The following is a 26019-nucleotide window of genomic DNA, read 5'->3' on the forward strand; positions in this document are numbered from 1 at the left end:
AAGTTTTGATTAAATGTTAGACGAAGCAAAAACAGATATTTGGGGTATGAATGGGACCATCAAAACAACCAAAAATAATTTTAAATTCTCTGTTCTGGGGGCCATGGCACTAACACACTGGTACTGTGGGCTTCATTCACCATTAAGTGCCGCAGAGCACAGCACAGCATAGCACAGCACAGCACAGAGAGCAAATAGTGGAGTTGCATTCCAAGCACCACCTCCAGCTCACTTTGAGACCCTGAGCAAGTTACTTAAAACCTGTGTCTCACCATGTTCATTTGTACTGTGGAGATAATACTAGTCCCTATCTCCAGAGGTCATGTAGGGAATACTTAGATCAGTGCCTGTCCCTGTGCAGTAAAGCTGTATGCTATCATTATGTTCTGAGTCAAGAGATGGGTATTAAAGGCTCTTTATGTTGCAAGCCTTCGTAGGGTACCAGGAGTACAAAGCCAAGGTCAGCTTATGCCTCTGCTGGAGGGCCTTAAGAGCATGAGCTCCCTGACGGCAAGACCAGGTCAGCTTGTGTCACTGTGGTCTCCCCAGTCCCAGAAGCGTGCCCACCATGTGATGGAGGCTCTATGTGTGTGTTTTGAGTAAACAGAAGAACAAAGTATGAGGAAGCCAACTGGCAGATAGTGAAGTAAAATATAACACTCTGGGCTTAATCATGTGACTCAGCAATAGGCATGAAACTCTAACTCCCTCTGTCCATTTATTTACATACCCCCTCTTACCACAGATCAGTGAAGATGTCTTGTTTCCTCTTAGGAACAGAGGGTGAAGATGTGGAGACAGACAACCAGCATCAGTTTTCCTCTGAGAATGTGAGCTGTTAATGTTCACATGTCAACACTGAGTTCCTTGTGGGCCCCAGCCCAGTTCTGCCTGCCATAGGGCTGTGCCTAGATGCTGGGGTTAGTGCCCAGCCTCTGAGGAAGGCCCAGGGTTTGCTGTAAATAAAGCTATGTTTAAAAGAAGAATGTGTGGAAAACTCCAGTGATACCAAAGTTTTGCTATTGTGTTAGACAGGAAAATAAACATTTGAGGGCATCAAAAGTACAGAAAAAAGAACTAATTCAACTTAGTGTAATGTGAATCAAAGAGAATCAAACATATGGTCACAGCCCTTTTAATGTGGTAGGAGGAGATGTTCCTAAACTCAGATCTAATCATGTGTCTTCCCCTCTTGCTTCCCTCACCGAGAGAATCAAGTCTACATTCCTTGACAGAACATGAAAGGTTTTGCTCAATCTGATCTTTGTCCAGCTCTGTTGCATAAACACCTCTGCCCCACCAAAAAAAAAAATTACACTCCAGCTTTATTCCACCAGTTCCCTACACACATCACACAGTGTTACTTACACTTTGGTGCCTCTACACAAGCTCATTACAGCACCAAGAACATTCCCTCCTGGCAAACTCTTATTTCACTATGAAATCCTAGCTTAGGATCACTTTCTCTGGGAAGCCCACTATGACCTACCCAAATATAATTAGTTGCTCCCTCCCCTGTGCCAGTACTTCTCAAATTATGGTAAAGGATACTTTTTTGTAAATTTCCAATCTGTGACAGACAAATACTTCTGTAAAGTACAACAAAAATGATGTTACAGTAATGTCAAATTGCTACGTCTGAACATGTACTCTCAGTTTCTGTATTTACTCATTGCAGACTGGTCCAAATAGTCCACGAACCAGCAGCAGTCAGCAGGCCACATCTCGAGTGGCGTGGTAATCCCTCTGTCCCATACACTCGTTTCTGTTGTTGATCTTATCATCCCATGGAATAATTTGTTTCATACCTGTCTTTTATACAAGACAGGGCAGAACATATGTATATTCATTACCAGTATAAACTTGGAGTGCCAAACACAATGCTAGCAAATAACAGTGGTTCAATGAATGTTTACAAGTTGAGAATACATGCATCGTTTATTCACCAAACAGTTATTGAGGACTTACTGTGTAACAAGCATTGTTCTAGGCACTGGGATAGTAGTAAACAGAGTTTACAAATTGATAGCCCTCAGGGAGCTATTAGAAAGTATAATACCATTCATATGAATTAGCTATCAATACTAGCACCTGACGATAGTACTGGACTAGGAAGCACTATGCTAAAATTGCTCTTAATCAGTGTGAAGTTTCAATTCATTCAAATAACATTTATTGAGCACCTACTATGCCAGGCCCTATTCCAGATCCAACAATGAACAGACAAAAAACCCTCTACCTTCACCTCAAGAAGAAGAGACAGGTCTTATTTGCCAGGCATTATAGTGAGGGAGACAGACAAAAAGCAAATAAACATGTAACATAATGTTGAACAATGTTAAGGGGTACAAATAACTCAAAAGCAGGGTAAGGGAATAGAATAGAAGAACCTATTTTATATTGGTGGGAGAGCGGTCTCCCTGGGGAGGTGACATTTGAACAGACACCTGAACAAAGGGGAAAAGCCATGTGAATATCTTCTTATCATTTATTTCAACATTCAAGTTGAATCAGATCTATCTTGCAGTTTATTAGCTCCCATTTATGTTTACCTGCTTTGTGCTAGGAACTTTACCTACATTATGACATGTAACCCTCCCAACAATTCTACTTATAGAAGAGGAAATAGAAGTTCGAAAGGTTAAGACCAAGCTAGTAATTGCCAGAACAAAGATTCAAACTCAGGTTATCCTGAGGCCACTTGAGTACACTGCCTCCCACAATTTTAGTTATTAAAGTACCAAAAGGTTTGTTTTGTTTTGTTTTACCATAAGGCAGTGTCACTATCTAGCGTTACATTGTATATGCATGACTGTTGTTTTAAATTACACATGCCATGTTGGAGTTGTCACAAAGTGTAGAATCATGAATTAATGAAATTTTATTATGCTTCTAAGATGTTAGTCCTACTCTGCAAGTTCTCAGTTGAGCATTTTATAGTTGAAAATATTTATATGAGAAGGACACAGGCTGGAACACTTTACCAAAGTGTCAGAAGAGCACTCTCAAGAGGTAACTTGTTTAGCATCCTATTCTTCCACAATGTTCTTTTATTGGATACAAAAAAACTTTCTAAGATACACATGGCAAGACTTGCTATCCACATCTTGCAGAAGAAAAAAAGCAAAATACTACATGTATAAATGACTTAGCCAAGGTCACCGGTTGAGCACAGTCCACAACTGTTTCCTCTCTTTTGCGTGGCACCATGCATTTTAGTAGTTCTTTTTTACTTCTGTAATTATAAATAAGCTTTTGACTCCCCAAATTGACATCTTACATATATGTGTGGGTGCAATTGTCTCAATTATTTTCGTTTCTTTAAATCTCAACCCATCCACCAAGTTTATTTACCACCGAATGGCATGAACACTGAGTCTGTTTTTAACGTCTTCACTACAGAATACAGACAACGTATATTTAAAATACATATACTCTAATTTTAACAAAATAGAGAGGAAATTATTACTTTTAAAAAGAGATTTTTCACTAGATAATGCTCTACAGAGAATTTGAAAGTAAGCAGCAAGGCTAATTCAATAATCTGGTTCTCTTTGTGTGTGTGCCTGATAACCTAGACATAGACGAATGTACCATCCCTCCATATTGCCACCAAAGATGCGTGAATACACCAGGCTCATTTTATTGCCAGTGCAGTCCTGGGTTTCAGTTGGCAGCAAACAACTATACCTGTGTAGGTAAGCCTTTTGAGAACTTGCTGATTTCTGTCTTCACAAAAGAAAACCCCATGCCCTGTTGCAGTATTTCCAGTTTTCTATGTTCTTCAGTAAATAGTTTCCGTTGACTTCCCTTCAGCAATCATAAAGCTTAAAAGATGATAACCAATCTGTGTCTTAAAACACATCAAGATGTGAATGGAAAACTTTTTAACTTTGGTTTTAGTTATCCTCTGCGGATATATCAACAAATTTAAAACTACAAATCAATTGATAGACACACACCAATTAGTCAACAGTGTGTGATATAATGCTGAAAGTGTAAAAGGGGTAACTACAAGTTAAGGTATATAAACTTTCCATTGAAAATGCATCTGATTTTTACATGCTGCTTCTCCTTCTTCAGAATACAATGTCATGGCACACAATTAAAAGATTGGCATGACATGGAAAAAAAACTAGTGTAGGAAAAATGCCTTTTCACAATATTTGCAGTGCTTTAGAGCATTGCAAAACTCCGTATGGGTCTCAAAGGCGTATGTTATAATTGTAATGGAATTTAACAGAACCCATTTAAAAAGTAATAAATAGCACAGATAAATCTTCAGTACAGCGTGTTGAGAGACCATATCAGTATAAGTGTCTTAATATCAATTATTTATAGACTTGGCATTTTGTATCTGAACAACAGCAAAAGAAAATAGATACAGGAATGTATATTTATTAGAAGCATTAAGTTCCTTTGGGAAAATTCATCAAACATCAAACTAACTGTCATTCCTAGAAAAAATACTTTGGTATTTCCAAGAGACGTATATGACAGACGTTAGAAGTTGTTCCAACAAATATGAAACCTAAATGGATGTTCTCCAGTGAGCTTCTACACGGCAAGCAATTCAGCTAGGGAATTACTCACTTATCAGCAGATGACATAGGTACAAAAGAGCAAGGATATGTTTAAAGTCTGTATATATATTAAAAAATACTTTTTTCAGATATAAATGAATGTGATGCCAGCAATCAGTGTGCTCAGCAGTGCTACAACATTCTTGGTTCATTCATCTGTCAGTGCAATCAAGGATATGAGCTAAGCAGTGACAGGCTCAACTGTGAAGGTAAAACTCTTCCCAAATAGTATGGAATAAGGGTCCAGTTCCTGGGACTCCATGTTTGGGTCCCCTTCCACAAACACTCCCTTCATGGAAGCTGTTTTTCTCTCTCCTGGATTTTCCCTCTGGAGTCCCTTTCCACACTCTCTTGTGGAAGCCTGTCTTCCCCTCCTAAACTCCACCTCCCTCTATTCCCTTCCACTCAGTGTGGAAGCTGCTTTCCTCTCCTAGATTCCATCTTTCTGGATTCTCTCACTCAGTGTGAGGGTTAGCTGTTTCTTTCTCTCTCCTTCTCCTGTTTTTCTCTTTCTTTAAATAAATCACTTTCAAAAAAAATTTTTAAAGAAGAAAAAGAAAAAAAAAATTAAATAATAAAAATAAAAGAGTCCAATTCCTGTGATTGCTGTTGTTTTATCTGATTATGTACCTGTTTCTGAAAATAAATGTTTACTCTTGGGAATTCTGTTCTAAAATCCAGTTAATGTAGTTCAGTTGTTACATTGCCTTTTTAATATGTTACCAAGAAAGAGGGAAAGAAATAAAGTAACTGAAATATTAGGTGCAGGCTGGATCTAATAATTAGAAAGGGCACTCTAGCATGTTGCTTCTTAGTGTGTTATCCATTGACCAGGAGTGTCAGCACCTCCAGGGAGCTTATGAGAAATACAGAAACTCAGGCTTCCCACCCAGACCTCCTGAGACCAAATCTACATTTAACAAAAACTCCAGATGACTGGTATGCACATTTAAGTTTCAGAATAGCTGAGTGAATGTCACATAATTGAAATAAAAAATCAAGAGATCTGGCTTCTAGTCTTATTCCTGCTGCTGTGTGACTGGGGCAGATTTCTTAAGTTGCCGGGGTTTCACTTTCCATGTGAACAAGAAGAGATCCATTTAACTAAATTGATGAACTTCAGAGTCCATTGCATATGCATATTCTGTTGTGTAATTCAAAAGGCATTAGACATCCTGCGGGGAATGCCACGGACACTTGATGTCTCTGACCTTCATTCAGCTTTACACGAAGTTCAAACCCCACTGAGAGAGGCCTCACATCATGCTATTATGTGCAAAATTGAAAGAGGCTACCTCAGGACAGCTGCCTCTGCCCTTCTGAGTAAACGGTAGGGATATCACTATTCAGAAATGCAAAGCATTCTTCCCCTGAAGGCCAGCTCCCGCCAAGCTGTCATTCTGGAAGCTTACAAAGGTAGGGGACTTGGAGTTCAAAGCTCAGATGAACTTGGCGTAAAAGTCACCCAGTTTCTGAGAAGACAAACATGAACTCTGCATCCTGGATATGTCTGCAGAATCCAAAATGAAGAGCGTCAACACAGCCAGTTCATTCAGTCTGTTCAGCTAGTGTAGTTAGGTCCAGGATTAGCCGAACTGTCAGAAATGATTCAGTAAAACTCGTGATAAGAAAAACTCTTTCTGCTGTGAAATTATAGAGGGAAATAAGCTGATATTGTTAGAATTTGCCTTTGAGCTGCTTATAAAGTTTTGTGTTTCTATTTCAGAATTTGCAATATTTTTACTTTTTTTAGCTCACATCAAAAGTATATTACTTCCCCCTGGACTGTTGAGCAGAAGAAAAATAAATAAATAAATACATACATACATACATACATACATACAGAAGTGAAACCCAGGCAACTTAAGAAATGTGCCCAAGTCAAAACACAGCAGGAATAAGACCAGAAGCCAGATCTCTTTACATTATGTATATATATATATATACACACACAAACACACACACACGTATATATATAATTTTTCCTCATTAAAGTATAAATAATTTTCATTATATATAATTATTTTAATCATATAGTTTTTATATAAATAATTTTCATTATATATGTATATATATAATTATATATATGTGTGTGTGTATATACATATAAAACCAAAGTAGTGGTGCATAAGCTTTTCAACTCTGTGTCCTTGCTCTTATCTGATTCAACAGACATTGATGAATGCAGAACCTCAAGCTACCTTTGTCAGTATCAATGTGTCAATGAACCTGGGAAATTCTCATGTGTGTGCCCCCAGGGATACCAAGTGCTGAGAAGTAGAACATGCCAAGGTAAGTTTATTATTTTCATATACGTTAGGTATTTAGTTTTAACCAGGAAGAGCCGAGAGGAAGTTACAAGATTCTCCCATAGACTTTCATTTTTACCACTTTGAATACACAATGTAAGCCCGTTTTTCCCTGTCCATCATAAAATATATACATCTCATAAAGAGGCAACTCCATGTAAACACTGACTTTCCTTGAAATTCAGAGTAATCATTTTTCCTCCTTAAAAGATAAATAATTTTAATAAAATATTGATATTCCTTCTAACCTACATAATCTCTTTGAGATACATTGTCAAATCATCCACCAGAAAAGATTCAGTTATTAAAATGTTTTACCTGTGAGTTTGAGTTTAGAGCATAAGCCCAATGTGTGAGTTAAACATATCTCAATCCAGTCTCGATTGTCTTAAACACCAGGATTATAAATTGGGTAAGAATGTAGATGCTGAGAAAAGTCAGCCTTATATGTAGTAAAATGTGCTTGAATATCTTGCAGAAAAACTAACCCCAAAATAGCTAATGATCTGGGTCCATTTCAAAATAAACATTCAGATGATCTTCACACCTATTCATAAGTGGAAGACGCAGCTCCCTACAATGGTATGATTTCAGAGTCTCTCAGGAAGATCTAAAAAAAAAAAGAATTTGCACCCTAACTCCAACGTTGCATGTAGTTGAAAATCTTAACAGGGAAAAGACTATCAGATAAAACCAAAAATATAGAAAATCCTGGAAAAGCTAGTACAAACACTTAAATTTATACAAAGCAACAAAAGAATGAAAAAAATGATGGAACTTGAGGACAGAAAACTTGTATGAATTTCAGCTCCACTGTATTCAGTCTGCACAATCTTGAAGAAATATCAAACTTCTCTGAGCCTCAGCTTTCTCATTTGGCAAAGGCAGTTGTGGAAATTTAGTGGATGACATACATACAAATAATGTGTAAACTATAAAGCCGGTAGAAGTCAAAGGGTTTTTATGAAATTTACTTACCAATGTAAGTGACTAGTAGTAAATCTTATGTACAAAGTCCTTTTTAATCAGAGTTGGAGCAAAGACATAAGGACAATAAAGATCCTGTTAAGAAAAGAAAAGATCAAGGAAAGGAGACACTGAGGATTCTCAGTCTATATCATGATTTTACAGGAAAATATTAACTCAGAGGAAATCTATGACCTGGGATTTTATGATATGCACGCAATTATTCAACTAGACTCCAACCACTGAATATGAACATAATCAGAATGTCGTTCATTGCACAATGAACATCTTTATAACCCTTTCTGGTTACTAGAGACTTTATAAATGTGAATTGTGGGAAAACATTGCATTCCAATGGTTTTACTTACTGAAACTTAATTGAGACTTTCAACATGCATATTACATGCAAGAAAATGTTACTGGGATGTCTTAACAAATTTCTCTGGAGTCCTTCAAATATCTATGTGTTTCTGATCAAAAATTGATTTGATGCTGAGCAAAAGACAGAAGCAAATTAATGCACAGTGGGATCCTACCTGCCTAGTCTGTCTATCTAGAAACATTTATATCTACTGTAATTAAAGGTGAAAATGCACTAAAATTGCAAGAGGGGGATTCATAAATGTTACATGTTGAAGATATGCAGCTTTAGAATGTTGGTTAAGCCAAAACGTTTTTTGTGAATAAGACTTAGCATTCTTCTAAAGTATAAAGCAATTGCTTTCCCCTATGAAATCATTCCTTCTGAGCCTTATCCACAGGAATAAAATGAAATTAAAAAGGTTTGGATTCTTAACTTTCTCCAAAAGACTTATTTTGGGGATGAAATAACTTTTCTCATTTCACAGTCCCATACAAATGAAAACTCTCTGTGTGTGTGTGTGTGTGTGTGTGTGTGTGTGCAGAGACAGAGAGGAAAAGAATACACGTACACATAGACACATACTCATCAAATATTTTGAGAGTATTAATTTCTGAAAAATCTTCCAGAATGATTAAGGTGATGATTATGCTAGGCTCTAAATTACTGGAAATAATAAATGAAGTTATAAAGTTGTCTTTTGCTTCTGTTGGACTCCATGTAACAAAACAGTATTAGTTTTCCCTGTACCTAAACAGCATCTTTATTTTTCAAAAAAGTGGAAAATACTGAAAGCGTAAGTCAATTCTGATTTCATGTGAAGAATCTGTTTTCTTTCTTCAGCCACAGCCAGTCCAAGAAGATACATTTTGTAACCATCTCTTGGAGACTACCTAGCTTTCCCAGCTTCCTCTTGGGTTCCAGATAACTTTAGCCAGTTTGGAAGCTAAAATACTTTTTTTTCTCTAAACTCAAGGCATGAATTACTCTTAGAGAATATGAACTTGATTGAACCACTAAACCCTTGTTTATTTTTACCCAATATCAAGTGAAAATATCTTTCTCTCCTATCTCCACACAATCTGTGTTAAGAGCAACTTAGTTCAATTTAATATTTCTTAAAAGCCAGGTGCTCCATGGCATTAGTGCTAGGTGATGAAAGGAGTAAAAGATGAGTACAACAGCCCTTACCCTCAAGGAGTTTACAAGCTAATAGAAGGGTCAAGATAGACATGCAGATTTCAATAATGCAAACCAAAAAGCAATAAAGGCCCTTTAAATTAAAGAACACCAGGTATGAGAATTTAAAGGAGATCATATCCCAGCCCATGCTTGGCTTACAGCAAGGATTCAGTAAATTATGTATGAAATGAGTAAATTCATGAATAAAATATATCATTGTAGAGAATGAACGGTTCGGAAAAAGTTTACATTGAATAAAATACAAATCACTGTTCAAATGTAAAGGGAGACAATCATAGAGATGTAGATATTAATTTTATTTTTATTGTTGTTGTTGTAAATGTAATGGTTGTCTAGTAAAACTGTTCTCTCAGATGTCATCTGGAGGCTTCTGATTCCCAAATCTAAAGTCAGTCTTTGTCCAGCCTGACATAAATACAGCCCTTCTTCCCAGGACTCTCCCTCTGGCTACTTTGGCACTGCCTTTTCCTGGGTTGTCTCCCTCCACTGACAGCCTCTTCCTTAACTTCCTCTTCTTCCTTATCGTCCTAAAGTTGCTATGCTCTATGAGGTGGAACAGTTAATAACTTCACTTCTTGTGCTGTGCTTCCTCTGGACAGTATAATCCACTCCCAGCGCATTAACTAGTCATGCTTCAGCTTACTGAAACCACATTTCTAGTCTTTTCCTCTCTCCCAGCCTCCTGAAAGAGATGATAAGCTGCCCTCCATAGTTTGTGCTTGCTGATTTCTCAGCGTGGAAAGCTTTCCCTGCCCTAGCCATGAAAAAACTCCATCTAACCACCACCCTTCAAGACCACATTGCGATGCCTCTTCCTTCCTTCAGCCTTCCCTAATCCCCCAGGCAAAATTATCCAACTCTGCTCCAATCCCCCAGTATACTTATCTATCTCTTTTTAAATTCTGTTTTATTTTCTAAGTAACCATACACATATTCCCTAAAATATAATCTCCCTGAGGATAGGAACTGATTTTTTTTTAACTTTTATACAAGCAGAGTCAATGGTTGACATTGGGCTTTGAATTCAACAGATGAACAATAAATACTTGATAAAATATCATGAAATGACACATGTTAATCTGTCTAGAGTGACTCAACTCTATCTGTCCTAAATTCAATGCAGTGAACACCCAGTCTGGTGTCTAAAAGCAGATTGAACACAGTCCAGATGCCCACACTCCTCCTTCCTTGCAAACAGAAACTGCCAGTTATATGATTTAATTAGATCAGTTCGTTAGTTAGTAAATTCTTTGACCCTACATCTCTACAGATATAAATGAGTGTGAGACTGCAAATCAATGCCGGGAGGATGAAATGTGTTGGAATTATCATGGCGGCTTCCGTTGTTATCCACGAAATCCTTGTCAAGAGCCCTACATTCTAACACCAGAGAAGTAAGAAAAATCAGAACTTTTGAAAGTGAGGATTTTCTGGTCTTACCAAGCCAAACTGGTGACTACTTTTATTTGTCTCTGCAGCCGATGTGTTTGCCCAGTCTCAAATGCCGTGTGCCGAGAACTGCCCCAGTCAATAGTCTACAAATACATGAGCATCCGATCTGATAGGTCTGTGCCATCAGACATCTTCCAGATACAGGCCACAACTATTTATGCCAACACTATCAATACTTTTCGGATTAAATCTGGAAATGAAAATGGAGAGTTTTACCTACGAGTAAGTATCCTGAAGGCAGCCTTAACTATTGAGAAAGATGTGAGTTGGTTGTTGTTCTGTGGTATCCACACATGGAAGGAGAGCAAACATTTAAAGAGTCTTATGTGTAGGCATTGTGCAAGGCCTTCCAGGTACATTATTTCATTTATTCCTCTTGACAACACTGCCAGATAGATATTAATATTCATCTCCATTTTCTACAGACGAGAAAAGTGAGATGCAGAAAGATTAAGTAGCATCCCTGAAGTCACTCAAATATTGTTTGGCAGCCTCTGATAGAGTTGTGTGTGACTACCAAAATACAAGCCTCCCACCCCCCATCTCCCCCCCAACACACACCCCAAGTAGGGATCACTAATCATTGATGGTTATTTAATTATACATAGACATACATAATTCAAAGCCAAACTAATTCCTGGAGCTCCTTAAGAGGTTTTCAAAAATCATGAATTCATCATTGTTACATCCACAAGGTAGTTTACATTCACACCAAAACTAAAACCTGTAAGTATGTGAGAACTGACCCCACCTTCCTGCAGAGTATGTGTCAGTAGTTGTACCATTCTTGCAAACTTCTGGGCTGACAGTATGGAGTCACCTCCCTATCTTTCACTGCCTATGTGAAATCTACTTTCTGAATTCTGCCATTTCCCTCTCACACTGTCTCCTGGGTTATCTTTGCTCCCTCACATCCCTATCTCTCTTCCTGTAAACTGGCTCCCATTGTTTCCCTGATCCCTTCAGTGGCTTCTGAGCTGGTCTCCATGACCCCAAAGTCTCAGCCTTCCAGTCTCCCTACAAAATCTCAGCAAGTTTATTTTAGGTTAAAATTTGGATGTCTTTTAAATATGGCTCACCACTTCATGTGAAAATGATGGCACCCTACCAAGCAGTTTGCAGAGTTACGGTAACTGTTTCATGCTAAGGTTGTTATTCATCCAGTTATAATTTTCTCAAAACTCCTTTGGGTACTCTTTATTTTTAATCAGATTTCAAAGTCAATATTTCATTTTGAGAATATGAATTAAATTGGGAAATTCATCCTTGTGGTACTATTTACAGATTGTTAATGTTTACCCATTTATCCTGTTTTTTGATATATTAATTTCCCTTATAACTCCAGAGTTATTTGATACTATTTCTTTGCCAGTAAATTTTTAAATGATTAATTTCTCATGACCAACTTCTGAAAAGAAACATCCAATGCAAAATGCAACCTATTGCAATTATTTTTTCTAATAAAAATGAATATAGTTCTTTAACATTTGGTATTTTAAATTCAATGTATATTTGCCATTTATAAGAAATTTCCACTGAATGAATTTTACACAGTTGAGATACTATCAGTTAACTGATTCTAGCCTAAACAAATAACATTATTTGTAACCCCTGATAATAAAGTGGGTTCATCTCAACATCTTTAAAAATAATTTTTTATTTTTAACTTTTAGCCATAATTTAAGAAAAAAAGTTCCAACATGTTTTATCTTTGCAGTTAAACGTGGCACTTTTATAGTTATTTATTATTCATATCAGTGCATTTATTGACTTGATATTTTCAAATAAGAACACAGCGTTTTTCTCACGTGAAATCCTTATTCTCATGACTGATATAAAACATTGCCAATTTTTCTAATTCCAGAGTTAAATAATGTTACGTTATTTGAAAATTATTTAAAATAATAAAAATAGACATTTTAAGACTATTTCTTTTCACATAATCAAAAAAGTACTTGGATCAAATCCTACAGAGTTTCTCCACTAAAATTCTGCTTGTGCAGAGGGCAGTGAACTGCATGAAAATCAACAGATTAATTAAGTTAATTAATTAGGTTATTTAATTAGCTTAATTAAGCACCTACTACATGCTCAACTCTATGCTAGGTGTCATGAGGAATTAAAAGGACATGTAATGCACATTTTCTGATTTCAAGGAGCTTTAAATATTACTGCATAGCGAAAGTTAACATCTATGAAAATAGAATGCCTTTCTGTGGTCCAAATACATCAAAAAATCAATGTGGGCTGTCAAAGAAGATTTCTTGATAGTCATGTGTCAGCCTGATTCGTGAAAGGATGCATGGAATATAAAACTTTATTTATATTCCTTTGGGACAATACTGAGGAAACTATCTTCTCTGGAACAGAGAACATATTGTAAAGAAAGTACATGAAATAGAAGGTTGAATATCCAACATCCCCCCCACTCCTCCCGTGTCTCTGCTCCCTTATTGAGACTTACTGTTATTATTCATAGCCCTATCACCACCTAGTCTATTATTCACTAGACCGTGTCATCCACTAGATTGTGAGCATAATGAGAGCAGAGACTGTGCCTGTCTGTTCACTCTTCTATCCTCAGAACATAGAATGGTACCTGGCACATAGCAGATGCCAAAAAACGTTATAATGAATAAATTAATTCAATAAACTCCTTCAAGGTGTTGTTATTACCTACAACTATTGCTATAAGAGGTACACACCATGGAAGATCCTGGAGACACAATAATGAATAAAGCCAAGCCAGTTCCTGCCCCCATTGGAGCTTGCAGTAAAGACATTGAACAGTGATCAGAAAGAGGCTGACTGCTGCAGCAGAGGGTTGAAAGCTGCTCATGAGTATATAGCAAGTAGACCTAACCAAAGCATTATCTCCCTTGGTTTAATGTCCACCCATTGAGGTGATTGCTAAATCCTAATCCATGACTCAATCTCTTGGTATTCAGACTTACACATCCACTTACCTGCCCCTCCAACCTCATCTCTCTCTACTCACAAGAACCCATCACATTTTTCATCAAAATGAAACTGCACCCAGTTCTCCTGAACATATTATTTTACAAAACATTCCTTTATCCCTGGTGACTCTCCTCAGGTTTTCAAAGCTTTCCCTCAGTGCTTCAGGGCTCTTTCTCTTCTTTCCTGTATACATACACCTTCACGTATCTTCATACGTGCCTTGCGTAACCCCACATATCTTAGCATTTACCACATTCTGTTGAAAAATACCTTTCTCTTTACTAACCAGAATGTAAACAGATGCACAATGTCAAGAAAATGAAAAAGGACAACTTTGTTTACAAGTTCAGAAATTATCCGATTCTCACTTAAGATCTAGCCTCTGAAAAGACCACAACTAAAAGTGAAGAAAAATGTTAAACAGAGAGGGAGGAATCAAAAACAAAGAACTATTTTTAAAAAGCAAGTCCTTGAAACTTGGAGCTAATGACTGTATTAGACAAGGGATAAGAACTGAGGAGAGTTGAAACCAAGAAGGGAACAAGTATGGTTCTTATATATCACCCTCAAAATTCTCCCCTCATTCTTATAGGAGGTATACTAACAAAGCACAGAAACTCCAATCAAAGAAAAATTATTCTCTTCCTCTCTCTTTTTTCTTTTATTTTAGCAAACAAGTCCTGTAAGTGCAATGCTTGTGCTTGTGAAGTCGTTATCAGGACCAAGAGAACATATCGTGGACCTGGAGATGCTGACAGTCAGCAGTATAGGGACCTTCCGCACAAGCTCTGTGTTAAGATTGACAATAATAGTGGGGCCATTTTCATTTTAGTCTTTTATAAGAGTCAATCACAGGCATTTAAGTCAGCCAAAGAATATTGTTACCTTAAAGCACTATTTTATTTATAGATATATCTAGTGCATCTACATCTCTATACTGTACACTCACCCATAATTCAAACAATTACACCATGGTATAAAGTGGGCATTTAATCTGTAAAGATTCAAAGTTTGTCCTTATTACTGTATGTAAATTAGACATTAATCCACTAAGCTGGTCTTCTTCAAGAAACCTAAGCATACACTCTCTGGTGAAACTTGGATTCTTTTCCATAAAAGTGGGACCAAGCAATGATGATCTTCTGTGGTGCTTAAGGAAACTTACTAGAGCTCCACTAACAGTCTCATAAGGAGGCAGCCACTGTAACATTGAATAGCATGCAAGGGTAAGAATGAGTTTTTAACTGCTTTGTAAGAAAATGGAAAAAGTCAATAAAGATATATTTCTTTAGAAAATGGGGATCTGCAATATTTGTGTTGATTTTTATTTTCATGACCAGGCTAAAGGTGGTTCTTTATTATGTAGTAATAAATCATCCTACAATATGCAGGTTTCTGTAGGGTATTTTAAATTTTGTCAGAAATTTTAGATTGTGATTATTTTTTAAAAAACAGTAAGCAAAATTTTCCAAAATTCCCAAAATGAACCAGATATCCCCTAGAAAATTATTCTATTGAGAAATCTATGGGGAGGATACGAGAAAATAAATTCCTTCTAAACCACATTGGAACTGACCTGAAAAAGCAAACTTGGTAAATGTAATGACATTCCTGAATTCAGGACTTCCACAAGATGCAGAACGAAATGAAAAAAAGGTATTCACCGGATAAGTTTTAATCTCTAAATAAAATTTAAATCCTAACACTTCAGTGATTTATAAATAAAATTTCTCATCTTTGTGCCTGATGCTCACAGGGAAGAAAATAATGATAGTTCTTGTTTCTGGCATCCAGAGTGACAGTGAACTGAAGCAAATTACCTTCCCTCCCACCCACTTCTATGGAAGATTTAATGCATCTCCTTATTTAAAATGTCACTGCTTCACTTTGATGTATCATATTTTTAAATAAAAAGAATATTTATTCTTTTAGAAGATCACCCAATCTTTGGAGATTTTTCAGTGTAGCCAATAGTCCCCCATATAATTTTTATATCTGGGGAAAAACATCAGTTATAGGTGCCAGTGCAAAAACTACCGCTAGATTTTTTAAAATAAATAAACAAAAACGAGGAAGCAAAAAGACAGTTAAAATCATGCCACAAAACAGGTACACGGCCAACTTTTTCTGACATCTAGTGTCACAGCATATAGGAATAGCCTCTGTCTCCAGGTAACCTTGATGCTAAAACAAACATCTCTCAAAGAGTTGACTAATGTACAGGAATTGCTAAAAAGAAAATTCACCGAGACCAAGGAACAAAACACAAACTCTTGTGTGAGAGTAGGGGATGGACCCCTAAAGGTTGAAAGGGCACAGAAACAGTGGAGAGAACAGATCTGACCCAGGGAGAGCACAGAAGCAGCTTCAACAACAAGCCACAACACAGCAAGACTGTTGAGTTCATTCCTCTCACCCTGTCTCCATGATTGCTTACGGTCAGGATAAATTACAGCTTGATCTAAACCCTTCCATTTTTAATCAATCTAGCAATTTTTCTGCATATGAAAACAGCTCTCAAGTGAGAGCTGAGAATAGCAACATTTAGAAAAAAAAATGCCTAAGACCTTCTTCCAACACATTTTTCACTCTTAAATAAGAAGACCGGTCTTGTCTATAGTTCCCCAGGGAATTGTAGAAGAAACAGGAATCTCTGAAATGTTTATGCTAAGCCCTGGCCCTCAATTTCTACCTCCAAATATATATATATGAATATATATATATTCTGGGCCTATGGAAGCCATTAACTGCAGACTAAATGTTTGCCCTTTTATCCCAAAGCCTAGTCCTACTCACAAATCACTGACACATGAAGGGGGTTGACACTGAAGTTTCACTGAGGCAATTTCTTTGTTTTCTTGTGATAAAATTTACCATTTTAGACATTTTAAAATGTACAGTTCAGTGGCATTGAGTACACTCACAGTGTCGTGCAAATTGTCACTATCTAGTTCAGGGGTCTCCAACCGCTCCCCCAACAACTGCAGACTGGTACCTGTCCATGTCTTGTTAAGAACCAGGCCACACAATGGGAGGTAAGCAGTGGGTGAGCATTACCACCTAAGCTCTGCTTCCTGGCAGATCATCCCAGCATTACATTCTTACAGGATCATGAATCCTACTGTGAACTGTGCATGCAAGGGATCTAGGTTTTGCGCTCTTATGAGAATCTAATGCCTGATAATCTGAGGTCTGAGGTGGAAAAATTTCATCCCCAAACCTTCCCCCACTCTTACCCCCCCACTCCATCTCTATTCTCACCCATGGAAAAATTGTCTTCCACCAAACCTGGTGCCAAAAAGGCTGGAGACTACTGACCTAGTTCCATAACATTTCATCATTCAAAAATAAACCCCACACCCATTAACAAGCACTCCCATTTCCCCTTCCCATAAGCCCCTCGAAGTAAACATTAATCTACTTTCTGTCTATGGATTTCCCTATTCTGGACGTTTTATGTAAATAAGATCATACAATAATATGTGGCCTTTTGTGTCTGGTTTCTTTCACTTAATGTTTTCAGGGCTTATCCATGTTACAGCACGTGTCAGTACTTCATTTCTTTTTCCAACCGAGTAATGTTCCATTGCATAGATCTATCACATTTGTTTATTCATCAGTTGATGAAATTCAGTTGGTAAACTGTTTATACCTGTGATTATTCCTTTTCAATCTTGAATGTTGAAAAGTAATTGTTTCCTAGACTATTCACCTGCTGGTTTAACAGCCTAAATTCACCGATTTTAGTTTGGTTTTTGACTAAGAAACGTAGCAAGTAAATAATTTTTTTTTAATTCATGGAAGCAAAAACCTGAAAAAAGCTTTGAGAAGCTAACACATGAGTTCCTTTACAGGTGCAGTCATCCTCAGTAAACATAAATATCTCCTGCTCTCTTAATTTTAAATTGAAAATAAATATCATGTCTAAAAACAAATCAAAGCAGTAAGACAACATTCCACTGTTTTAAAACTACACATGCCTCCTTCCTTTCCTCCATGCAAATCACTGATTTAAGCTTGTTCCCATAGATGAAAATTATGGGAATAATTTTTTCACAATCATTTATTATTGTAATTTTTCCCAGCATGTATTGAGAAACTTGGAAGGTAATTCCTTCCAATGTCTAATAGTGTGACAGTATAGAAGAACCAAGAGTCTAGCCTTTGTTCTAAAGTAACGAACCAAGAGATATTGGGGAAGTCAACTTAGCTTCTCAGTACATTGGTTTCATCTATTAAAGTGGGATGTTGAAACAAGGTGTTCTTCCAGCTGTAGAAACCATATCTAGGACAGGTGTGGTGGTTCCCACCTTGGGAGGCCAGTGCAGCTGGATCACTTGAACCAGGACTTCAAGACCAGCCTGGACAATGTAGCAAAACCTCATCTCTACAAAAACATACAAATATTAGCCAGGTTTGGTGGCATGTTCCTGTAGCCCTAGCTACTTGGGAGGCTGAGGTGGGAAGATCGCTTGAGCCCAGGAGGTGGAGGTTGCAGTGAGCTATGAGTACACCACTGTACTCCAGCCTGGACAACAGAGTGAGACCCTATCTCAGGAAAATTCACACACAGACACACACACACACACACACACCCTGTCTCAGGAAAACACATACACACACACACACACACACACACACACACACAAGCCTTACCCCAGGAATGCACCACTGAGAGAAGAGTTAGCTCTATTTGCTAAATCTTTGAAAACATCTTTGTCTTCTTTGTATGCAGCAGCTATTGGGAAGCATCAGTCATTGGTGGAAGAAAAAAATAAATAGTGCCCACCCCAAAAAACATATCTTCACATTATAGGCTCATTATTAATGATGAGAACATAAGAAATAATTCAATTTAACTATGTTTTTTAAATTGCAATTCAAATTACAATTACTTTTAGTATTCACTCTTACGCATGTTTTTGCTCCTTTCCGCTAAAACTAATTGCAATCTGATTACTCATGTTAAACTGGAAGTCATTTTACCTTATTTCACCAGTGGAAAAAATGGCCACTCATGAGTTCCCACACTTCCAAACATGCTTTCAGGGAAATTCCTATGTTTTTACTCAGTGAAACTCAGTAATGAGGACTGACCTAGATGTTTCCAATACTTCCCTATTCTAATACCTGTGGCCTGGGCTCTGAGACATCCATGCTCTCTGACTGGACATAGATACTTTTTGACAGCGGTTAGCAAGGACTTTTTGGTTGTTAAGCTCTCAAAAGGAAAATAATTTCCCTTCAGCTGCCAAATTTCCCTCTTAAGTAGTTTCTTTAACAACTGGCAATCTCCATGTCCTCCAAACATAAAATATCTCCTATTTCATATCCTTATTTTTAATAACAATAGGATTCTAGAACTTAGATACCATCCTGTAAAATTCACTTATTTTTAAGACTTGCACAACACTGCAGTTTGTTGAGCAAGAGTGCTATGCCTAAAATGCAGTTCTTATGACTTAGATTAGGGCTCTTTTCATTGGCCATACTCCAAATTTCAACACTAACAAGCAATCTCTTTGCTTTTAAACCTCTTCTTGAACAGTGTCCCCACCACATCCTGGGCCAGCCATTCTGGTTACATGACTTTTTGTCACTGCTGCTGTCACATGCAATCGGATTGAAATAACATAGATACCACACCAACCTGATTCTGATTTACTTTCTTGAACTGTAGCTTGTTTGTTCTCTTTAACTCCAGAGAGACAGAATTAATTGTGTTACCAAAATACTCCTGAATTCTGGAAACTGAAATGCAAAGACCAGTCGTGTAGACCTCACTACACTTGAGAGGACAGCAAATTCCTGAAGAAAAGGGATCCAAGTGGATCTCTACTAATAACGTGGGACCTTTGAGAGAAATGGTGATTGATATGGTTTGAATGTTTCTCCCCTCTAAATCTCATGTTGAAATGTAACCTACAATGTTGGATGTGGGGCCTGGTAGGAGGTGTTTTGGTTATGAGGTGGATCCCTCATGAATGGCTTGGTACAGTAACATGTTCACATGAAAGCTGGTTATTTAAAGGAGTCTCCTTCTTTCCCTTGCTTCTGCTCTGGCCATGTGATGTAACTGCTTCCCTGCTTCACTTTCCACCATGATTGTAAGCTTCAGAGGCCCTCACCAGAAGCAGATGGTGGTAGCTCGTTACCTGTACAGGCTGCAGAATCATGAACCAATTAAACCTCTTTTCTTTATAAATTACCCAGTTCAGGTATTTATTTATAGCAATGCAAGAACGGCCTAACACAGCAGTGAAGATAAAATGAATCTAACACTCTCCTGGTTCCAGGAGCTGGACAGAAAAGCTTACAGTGTCCTTCCTGCAATAAGGATTATGATAACATAAAGGGTTAATGTAAAGAACATTGTCATTCCTTGACACTGGGTAATATTCATTAGGTGATTTTCGAAGGTGCAAACATGAAAAGGAACATCATCACCTAATGGCTTCTGTTTAGAAGCCCAGAGTAAGACAAGATATCACACTTTATAAACAACTTGAGCTTTAGGTTCTTTCACATGTTTAAGTGAAAATGGCAAAAACACATAAGTTTTTTAAATATTATAATTTAAAAAAATAAGTATTGAAGAATAGAAATCAGCTAGAAACCAGTCCCCATATCTAATACATGTAGTAATTTCTATCACTTTTCATTTACAAGGGAGATGCTTTAGTAAATTCAAATGATGGAAATAGAAAGATTGTTCAATCCCCTAAGGCCACCTGAACACAGCCCAGTGGGATTATTATTTTGGGGGAAGCTTCACAAATAAAAGTTTATTGTTAAATCTTGTTTCCATGACTTCAAGCAGTTGCTTGTGTTTTGAATAGCTCTATGTATGGTTCTAACTTTCTAACTCTTCTTTTAAAATATAGAACAGCTGCTGGTCTGCTCATATGTTATGCATAAGAAGCCCACAAGGGACAAAGCCCTCTATTAATATGTCGAATTATTTTTAACACACTTATATTTCTACCCCAAATCATCATCTCTGAAAGATGGCAAGCTTCCATCTTCCCAGCTGGAGGGAGCACCTGCAAAATTCAAACCCAAATTGTGACACATCTGGTACCAAAAAACCAATCTTGTTTCATCTGGCCAGCAGACTAAAATATCAAAATCACTGAACAGAAACAAGGCAAAAAGTTAACTGCCTCTTACATGCAGTCAACGCAGAAGTCTAGTTAAGCTGTTTATATAGTAAGCGCATGTGTATGTTAATGGAGCACAGACCCCTTTAATAAGCCAGAGTTGGAATATAAATGCAAGAGAATTTTAAAGACCTGAATGCAATATTTCAGTTCTTTTTTATCTTCCCAAAGAAACTAGTTTCTGCAAAATCTTGGCATGATCTTTAAACAGATGCATATAACACAAACAAATGATTTTGTTGAGTTACTTGAATATCTCCAAATTGTTTATTTCCTTTAAAAACTCCATTTTATGTTTTTTGTACTTTAATATTTAGATTATGTTTCTTTAAGTGGTAAATTACTTGCATATGGCTTAAACAACGTGTCTTGGTTTGTGTTGCCCCAAATCCATTCTGACACAAGAACTGAGATCTGGTAGGTTGAGAGGTTCTCTTGGGAAGCAAACTTGAGGGAGTGGGCCAGGGAAGGAAGAGATGCCAATGAATTAGTGAGTTAATGAGTGGGTCACCTTTGTGAGCAACTGGAGCTCAATTCCTCTGAGAAGTCATATGGAACTCAACTGAGAAACACTCCACTAGAGGCTACATGGGCTGCAGCATTTATCTACCAACTCCCATCCCTGTGGTAAAGGTTGCCCACACACACTGCCTGGAGTAGGGTATGCTTTCTAGTATTGGAGAAAGCCCTCAGGTGAAGGGTAAGAAAGACGGGCTTGATATGGGATGCTGTTGGCAAACTAGAAACTTCTACTACACCATCCAGTAAACTCATGTGGCTAAGGAGAGGTGGGGCAGACATCAACATTCACTGATGATTCTGACAACTGGATCTTCTGTTACTTACTGGCTTGATGGCTTCATATCACATAAATCTCTTCCTCGACCTTTTTCTGTTTATTCTCCCATCTTTTCTTTCTTTTACTCTCTCATTCTTTTCCTCTACTTAGCACTAATCATGTCCAAGGCACATGATACTGCATTAGATTCAAGGACACATGCAATACTATGCAAAGTGGTATTGTATGGTTAATACCACGAACCTATCTGATTCTAGAGCTCTCACAAGTCCAACTGCAGAGTAGAATGAGTAGCCCTTCAAAAGTTAATCTTCAGAGAAGCTAATGAAGCTAAAGCTTCAAGACTCCTTCCTTGCACCAGTCCCTTCCAAGGTCCTGAAAGGGACCCTATGTTCACATAGTCATATATTTTTGTAAAATTTGTATAAGTAATACATTTTAGCTAAACTGGTTAGAATTGCTCTTTCATCTTGGGCTCTCCCCATCACACTTCACATGTCACGTGGCTCTGAAGTGGGTCAAAAGTATGTTTGGGATTCAGCTGGGAAAATTGAATTAGGAGAGTACATTTAGTTTGGATTTAGTAGGATATATTTATATAGTTCACATTCATTTCTATGTATGGTTAATTTGAGCTCCTGTCTGGGGTAGGAATAGCCTCTAGAAATATTCCCACCACCCTCTGTGTTGACCATAGCTGATAGCATGCACAAAAATTCAGTACCAGGATTCCCATCACACTATAACATTCTACAGCATCCAACACCAGATGTAAATAGCAGAGAAAAAACAAGATTTAAAATATGCAAAGCTATAAATTAATCTATGGAAAATTCTTCCATTCACCAAACATGTAAAATAATAAGCAGAAGATGTGGTTTTTAATCAATGCCCAGTCATGAATATGTCTAATCATGCAGCATATACAATTATAAATGTGCCATACCATAAAAATATTTTTTATATATTTCTCTAGGAACTCACCGGAAATTATTCTAACAATAAAAAATAAGTAATACCAAAAGTGATAGTTTTTGAGAAGAAGAAATAAATTTCAAACAGAAGTAATAAATAGACTCTTTAGTTGATTGATAAATTAATGGAGAGGACTGTGTATCATATGAATACACTAGGAAAGAACTTTGATCTAGAATGCTAATATCAGTGAAGGTAACAGAAAACTGGTAATTATACACCACAACAGGACATCAACAACTCACGGGCTAATTAGTATGACCATTTCACAGAATGTTTAAATTAGTCCCTGCACAAGAACACGTGGAGTGATCTTAACTCGTATAGATCTGATGTGACAGAAACCTGATAGAGATGTCCCAAATCTGAGCAATATTAAAAATTTGCATGACATTGTAATAATGATTTGTGAAGGCAAAGAAACTCTTATAAACTACCAATTTAAAAAAATCGTAACCATGCTAGAGGAAAACCTGGATTATTTTACTATTCTCTCTATAGAAAATACTACAAAATTGCTTTCATTGGCAACCAGAGTATGCATCAAAAAAATATAGGAAAAAAAAAGGATTACAAAGGAGTGTTATGCAGCTAATTAACAAAAAAAAAGTTATTTTCCTGGACTCTGATTTTTGCTGTATTTATCAGCTTTTAAAATTTATAATTGGTTGTAATTTATTATGTCATTCTAAATAATAATTCATTTTTGTGTCTAATTTTGTACTTTTAATTTTATGTTTTTTTCCTTTAAAGTGAGCCTTGGAATACATATAGGCTTCATTCAAAATCTGGATACATCCCTGGAATAAAAGCACAAAGCAGTACTGCCACTAGCTTAAACGGTGCTTTTGTGCAAATTAGAAAGGACACATATTGTGGGCCTTCTAATATTTGACTAGGCAGAAAAAAAGTACATATTGCAGTGCAGGAGGTGGCCCTTTATTTCAATCTTTCCCCACTCCCTATAACCATCATTTAGTCTTATTAATAGCAATTATAGAGTTAAGAGTTACGTTCTGACTCAAGCTCAAGCGTTGAAAAACATATTTCAACCCTTGGTCCCCACAGATGAGTTTTTCTCATAGTGCTTCAACATTCTGTTTCCTCTGCTTGTCTCTTAGCAGTGATTATCTGCCTTGACTTTCCTTTAAGATCTATTGACCAGCCATTAATAAAAAGGCAAAAACCTCAAAGAGGTCAATCTGTGACTGCCTAAATCCCCAACTATACCCCAGCTCCTGGATCTTGCCTTATAATTCTAGTGTCATTCACTTAAATAAATATTTCACTGGGCATCTGCCATGTGCCAGGCACTGTGTTAAGTACTAAGGAAGCAAGATTAAAAAATGGCATGGTCTCTGACCTCAAAGAAACTTACAAGATGGTGGGGAAAATAAACAATGTTTTGGGTTTAATGTTTTTAAGTCACTGTTTCTCGATCGTCTATTGTTCATAAGCTGCTTTCAACCCGTTATCTGATTCCTTGCATTCATCCTAAAAAGAAGGATTAATTTTACTCGTGAAGAAATGGATTCCATGATTTGCTTAGGTCCAAATATCAAGCAGGGGCAGAACCAAAACTGTAAACAAGTTCCATCTTTCTCCAAAAACTGAATATGTTCTTAGGGGAGCATAGCTCAGGGCAGTTAACCCTGATCAAAGCAGGTCAGTGAAAGCATGCAGGTGCTGATCTTAAAGGTGGAATAGGGTTTATTCAAGTAAGGAAAGGGTGTTTACGCAGAAAGGAATTTATGCATAAAGGCAAGGAAGCAAAACATAACAAAAAACATGTCATGAAACCTCATAAAACCGTGTTGTTCCAAACACTCAACCAAGATTCTGACTCCTAATAATGAATCATGTGGTGAAAGATCTCACTCCATCCATCCGTTTATTTCCCTAACCTTTTTTCTCTCTTTTCTTGCTTCTCTTTATAGTTCATTCTTCCCACAAGCATAGATACAATAGTTGTTTAAACACCATATCTACTTTTTTTTTTTTAGTTTAAGTCTCTCTCTGCTGCCACGCTGAAGTGCAGTGGCATGATCTTGGCTCACTGCAACCTCCGCCTCCTGGGTTCAAGTGATTCTCCTGCCTCAGACTCCTGAATAGCTGAGACTACAGGCACATGCCACCACACCCAGCTGATTTTTGTATTTTTAGTAGAGACAAGCAAGGTTTCACTATGCTTGCCTGGATGGTCTCCATCTCTTGACCTCGTGATCTGCCCACCTCTGCCTCCAAAAGTACTGGGATAACAGGCCTGAGCCACCACGCCCAGCCAACATATCAACTTTAAAGGAATATACAGTTTATTGGAGAAATAAACTAATCAATCCCACAGACAAATGTAATTTTTGAAATAACATGTAAATATACTTTACACATTGCAACTGTGACAGGTGCTACAAAAAAAGGCATGAGGTGCTATTTGATTTCTGCCTATGAGGAGAAAAATCAAATTACCTATCAGGCCTCCCTGGAAAAGTGTTCCTTGAACTGAGATCTTAAAGATGAGTAAGAGTTAACTACATAAAATAGGTAGGTAAAAACATTGAGGAAGGGATCTGCTCATGCAAACGCCCTTTGGAGGGAGGGAACATTTTCTGGGACCCAGTCCAATCAACCAAAATACCAGTGTAGCTGGAGCCACAGATAAGGCTGGAGAGATAAGTAGATAGCATTGAAGAAGTTGTGTCTTTACTCTTATATCAATGGGAAGGTATTGAAATATTTTAAGCAGGTAAGTAACAATCAGATTCACACTTTGGAAAAATTCTCTTTTGCCTGGAGATAGGTTGGAAGCAAGCTCAGATGGCTGCATGTTAGAAAGCTATTCCAGCAGCCAGGGGAAAGATGACATGTTAACTTGGGCAAGAGCGTTGCTAGAGAGCGTGAGAAATGAACAGATTGTACTGTATACAGGAGATGAAAACTAGGACTTAACAATGTATCAGATGCGGAAAGTGAGGCAGAGAAACATGTTGACAATGAGTGTAGGTTTCTGGCTCCCATAATCTGATAGGCAGGCAATTGTTCGCAAGTAGAGATTCGTGGATCCATCCGAGCTTCTCCCATTGTGGGGTTCTATCACCTTCAACAACTGACTTTCAAGGTCACTGTGCTCATCCCACATCAGGAGGTAGGTGGGATAAAGCATGAAGAATAGAATCGAGAACTCGTTAGGGGGCAAGTGTGGAAGCTGCTTACATCACTCTGCTCTTCTTCCTTTGGCTGTGAGGAAGTCCTG

The 26019-nt window shown here is 37.4% G+C and overlaps 1 protein-coding gene across 1 annotated transcript in view; it reads left to right on the forward strand.

The window, feature by feature from the left end:
• EFEMP1 (EGF-like fibulin extracellular matrix protein 1) overlaps positions 1-15131 on the forward strand; it is a 63363-nt gene extending 48232 nt beyond the window's left edge. Inside the window, exons 6-11 of the mRNA XM_002757741.5 lie at positions 3579-3698; positions 4673-4792; positions 6756-6875; positions 10693-10816; positions 10901-11096; positions 14506-15131. Coding sequence (XP_002757787.3) covers positions 3579-3698; positions 4673-4792; positions 6756-6875; positions 10693-10816; positions 10901-11096; positions 14506-14667 — 842 coding nt within the window. The 3' untranslated portion in view covers positions 14668-15131. The remainder of the gene's footprint in view (positions 1-3578; positions 3699-4672; positions 4793-6755; positions 6876-10692; positions 10817-10900; positions 11097-14505) is intronic.
• The last annotated feature ends 10888 nt before the right edge of the window (positions 15132-26019 follow it).

The sequence above is a fragment of the Callithrix jacchus genome, chromosome 14 (assembly GCF_049354715.1).
Source record: "Callithrix jacchus isolate 240 chromosome 14, calJac240_pri, whole genome shotgun sequence".
NCBI lineage: Eukaryota > Metazoa > Chordata > Mammalia > Primates > Cebidae > Callithrix > Callithrix jacchus.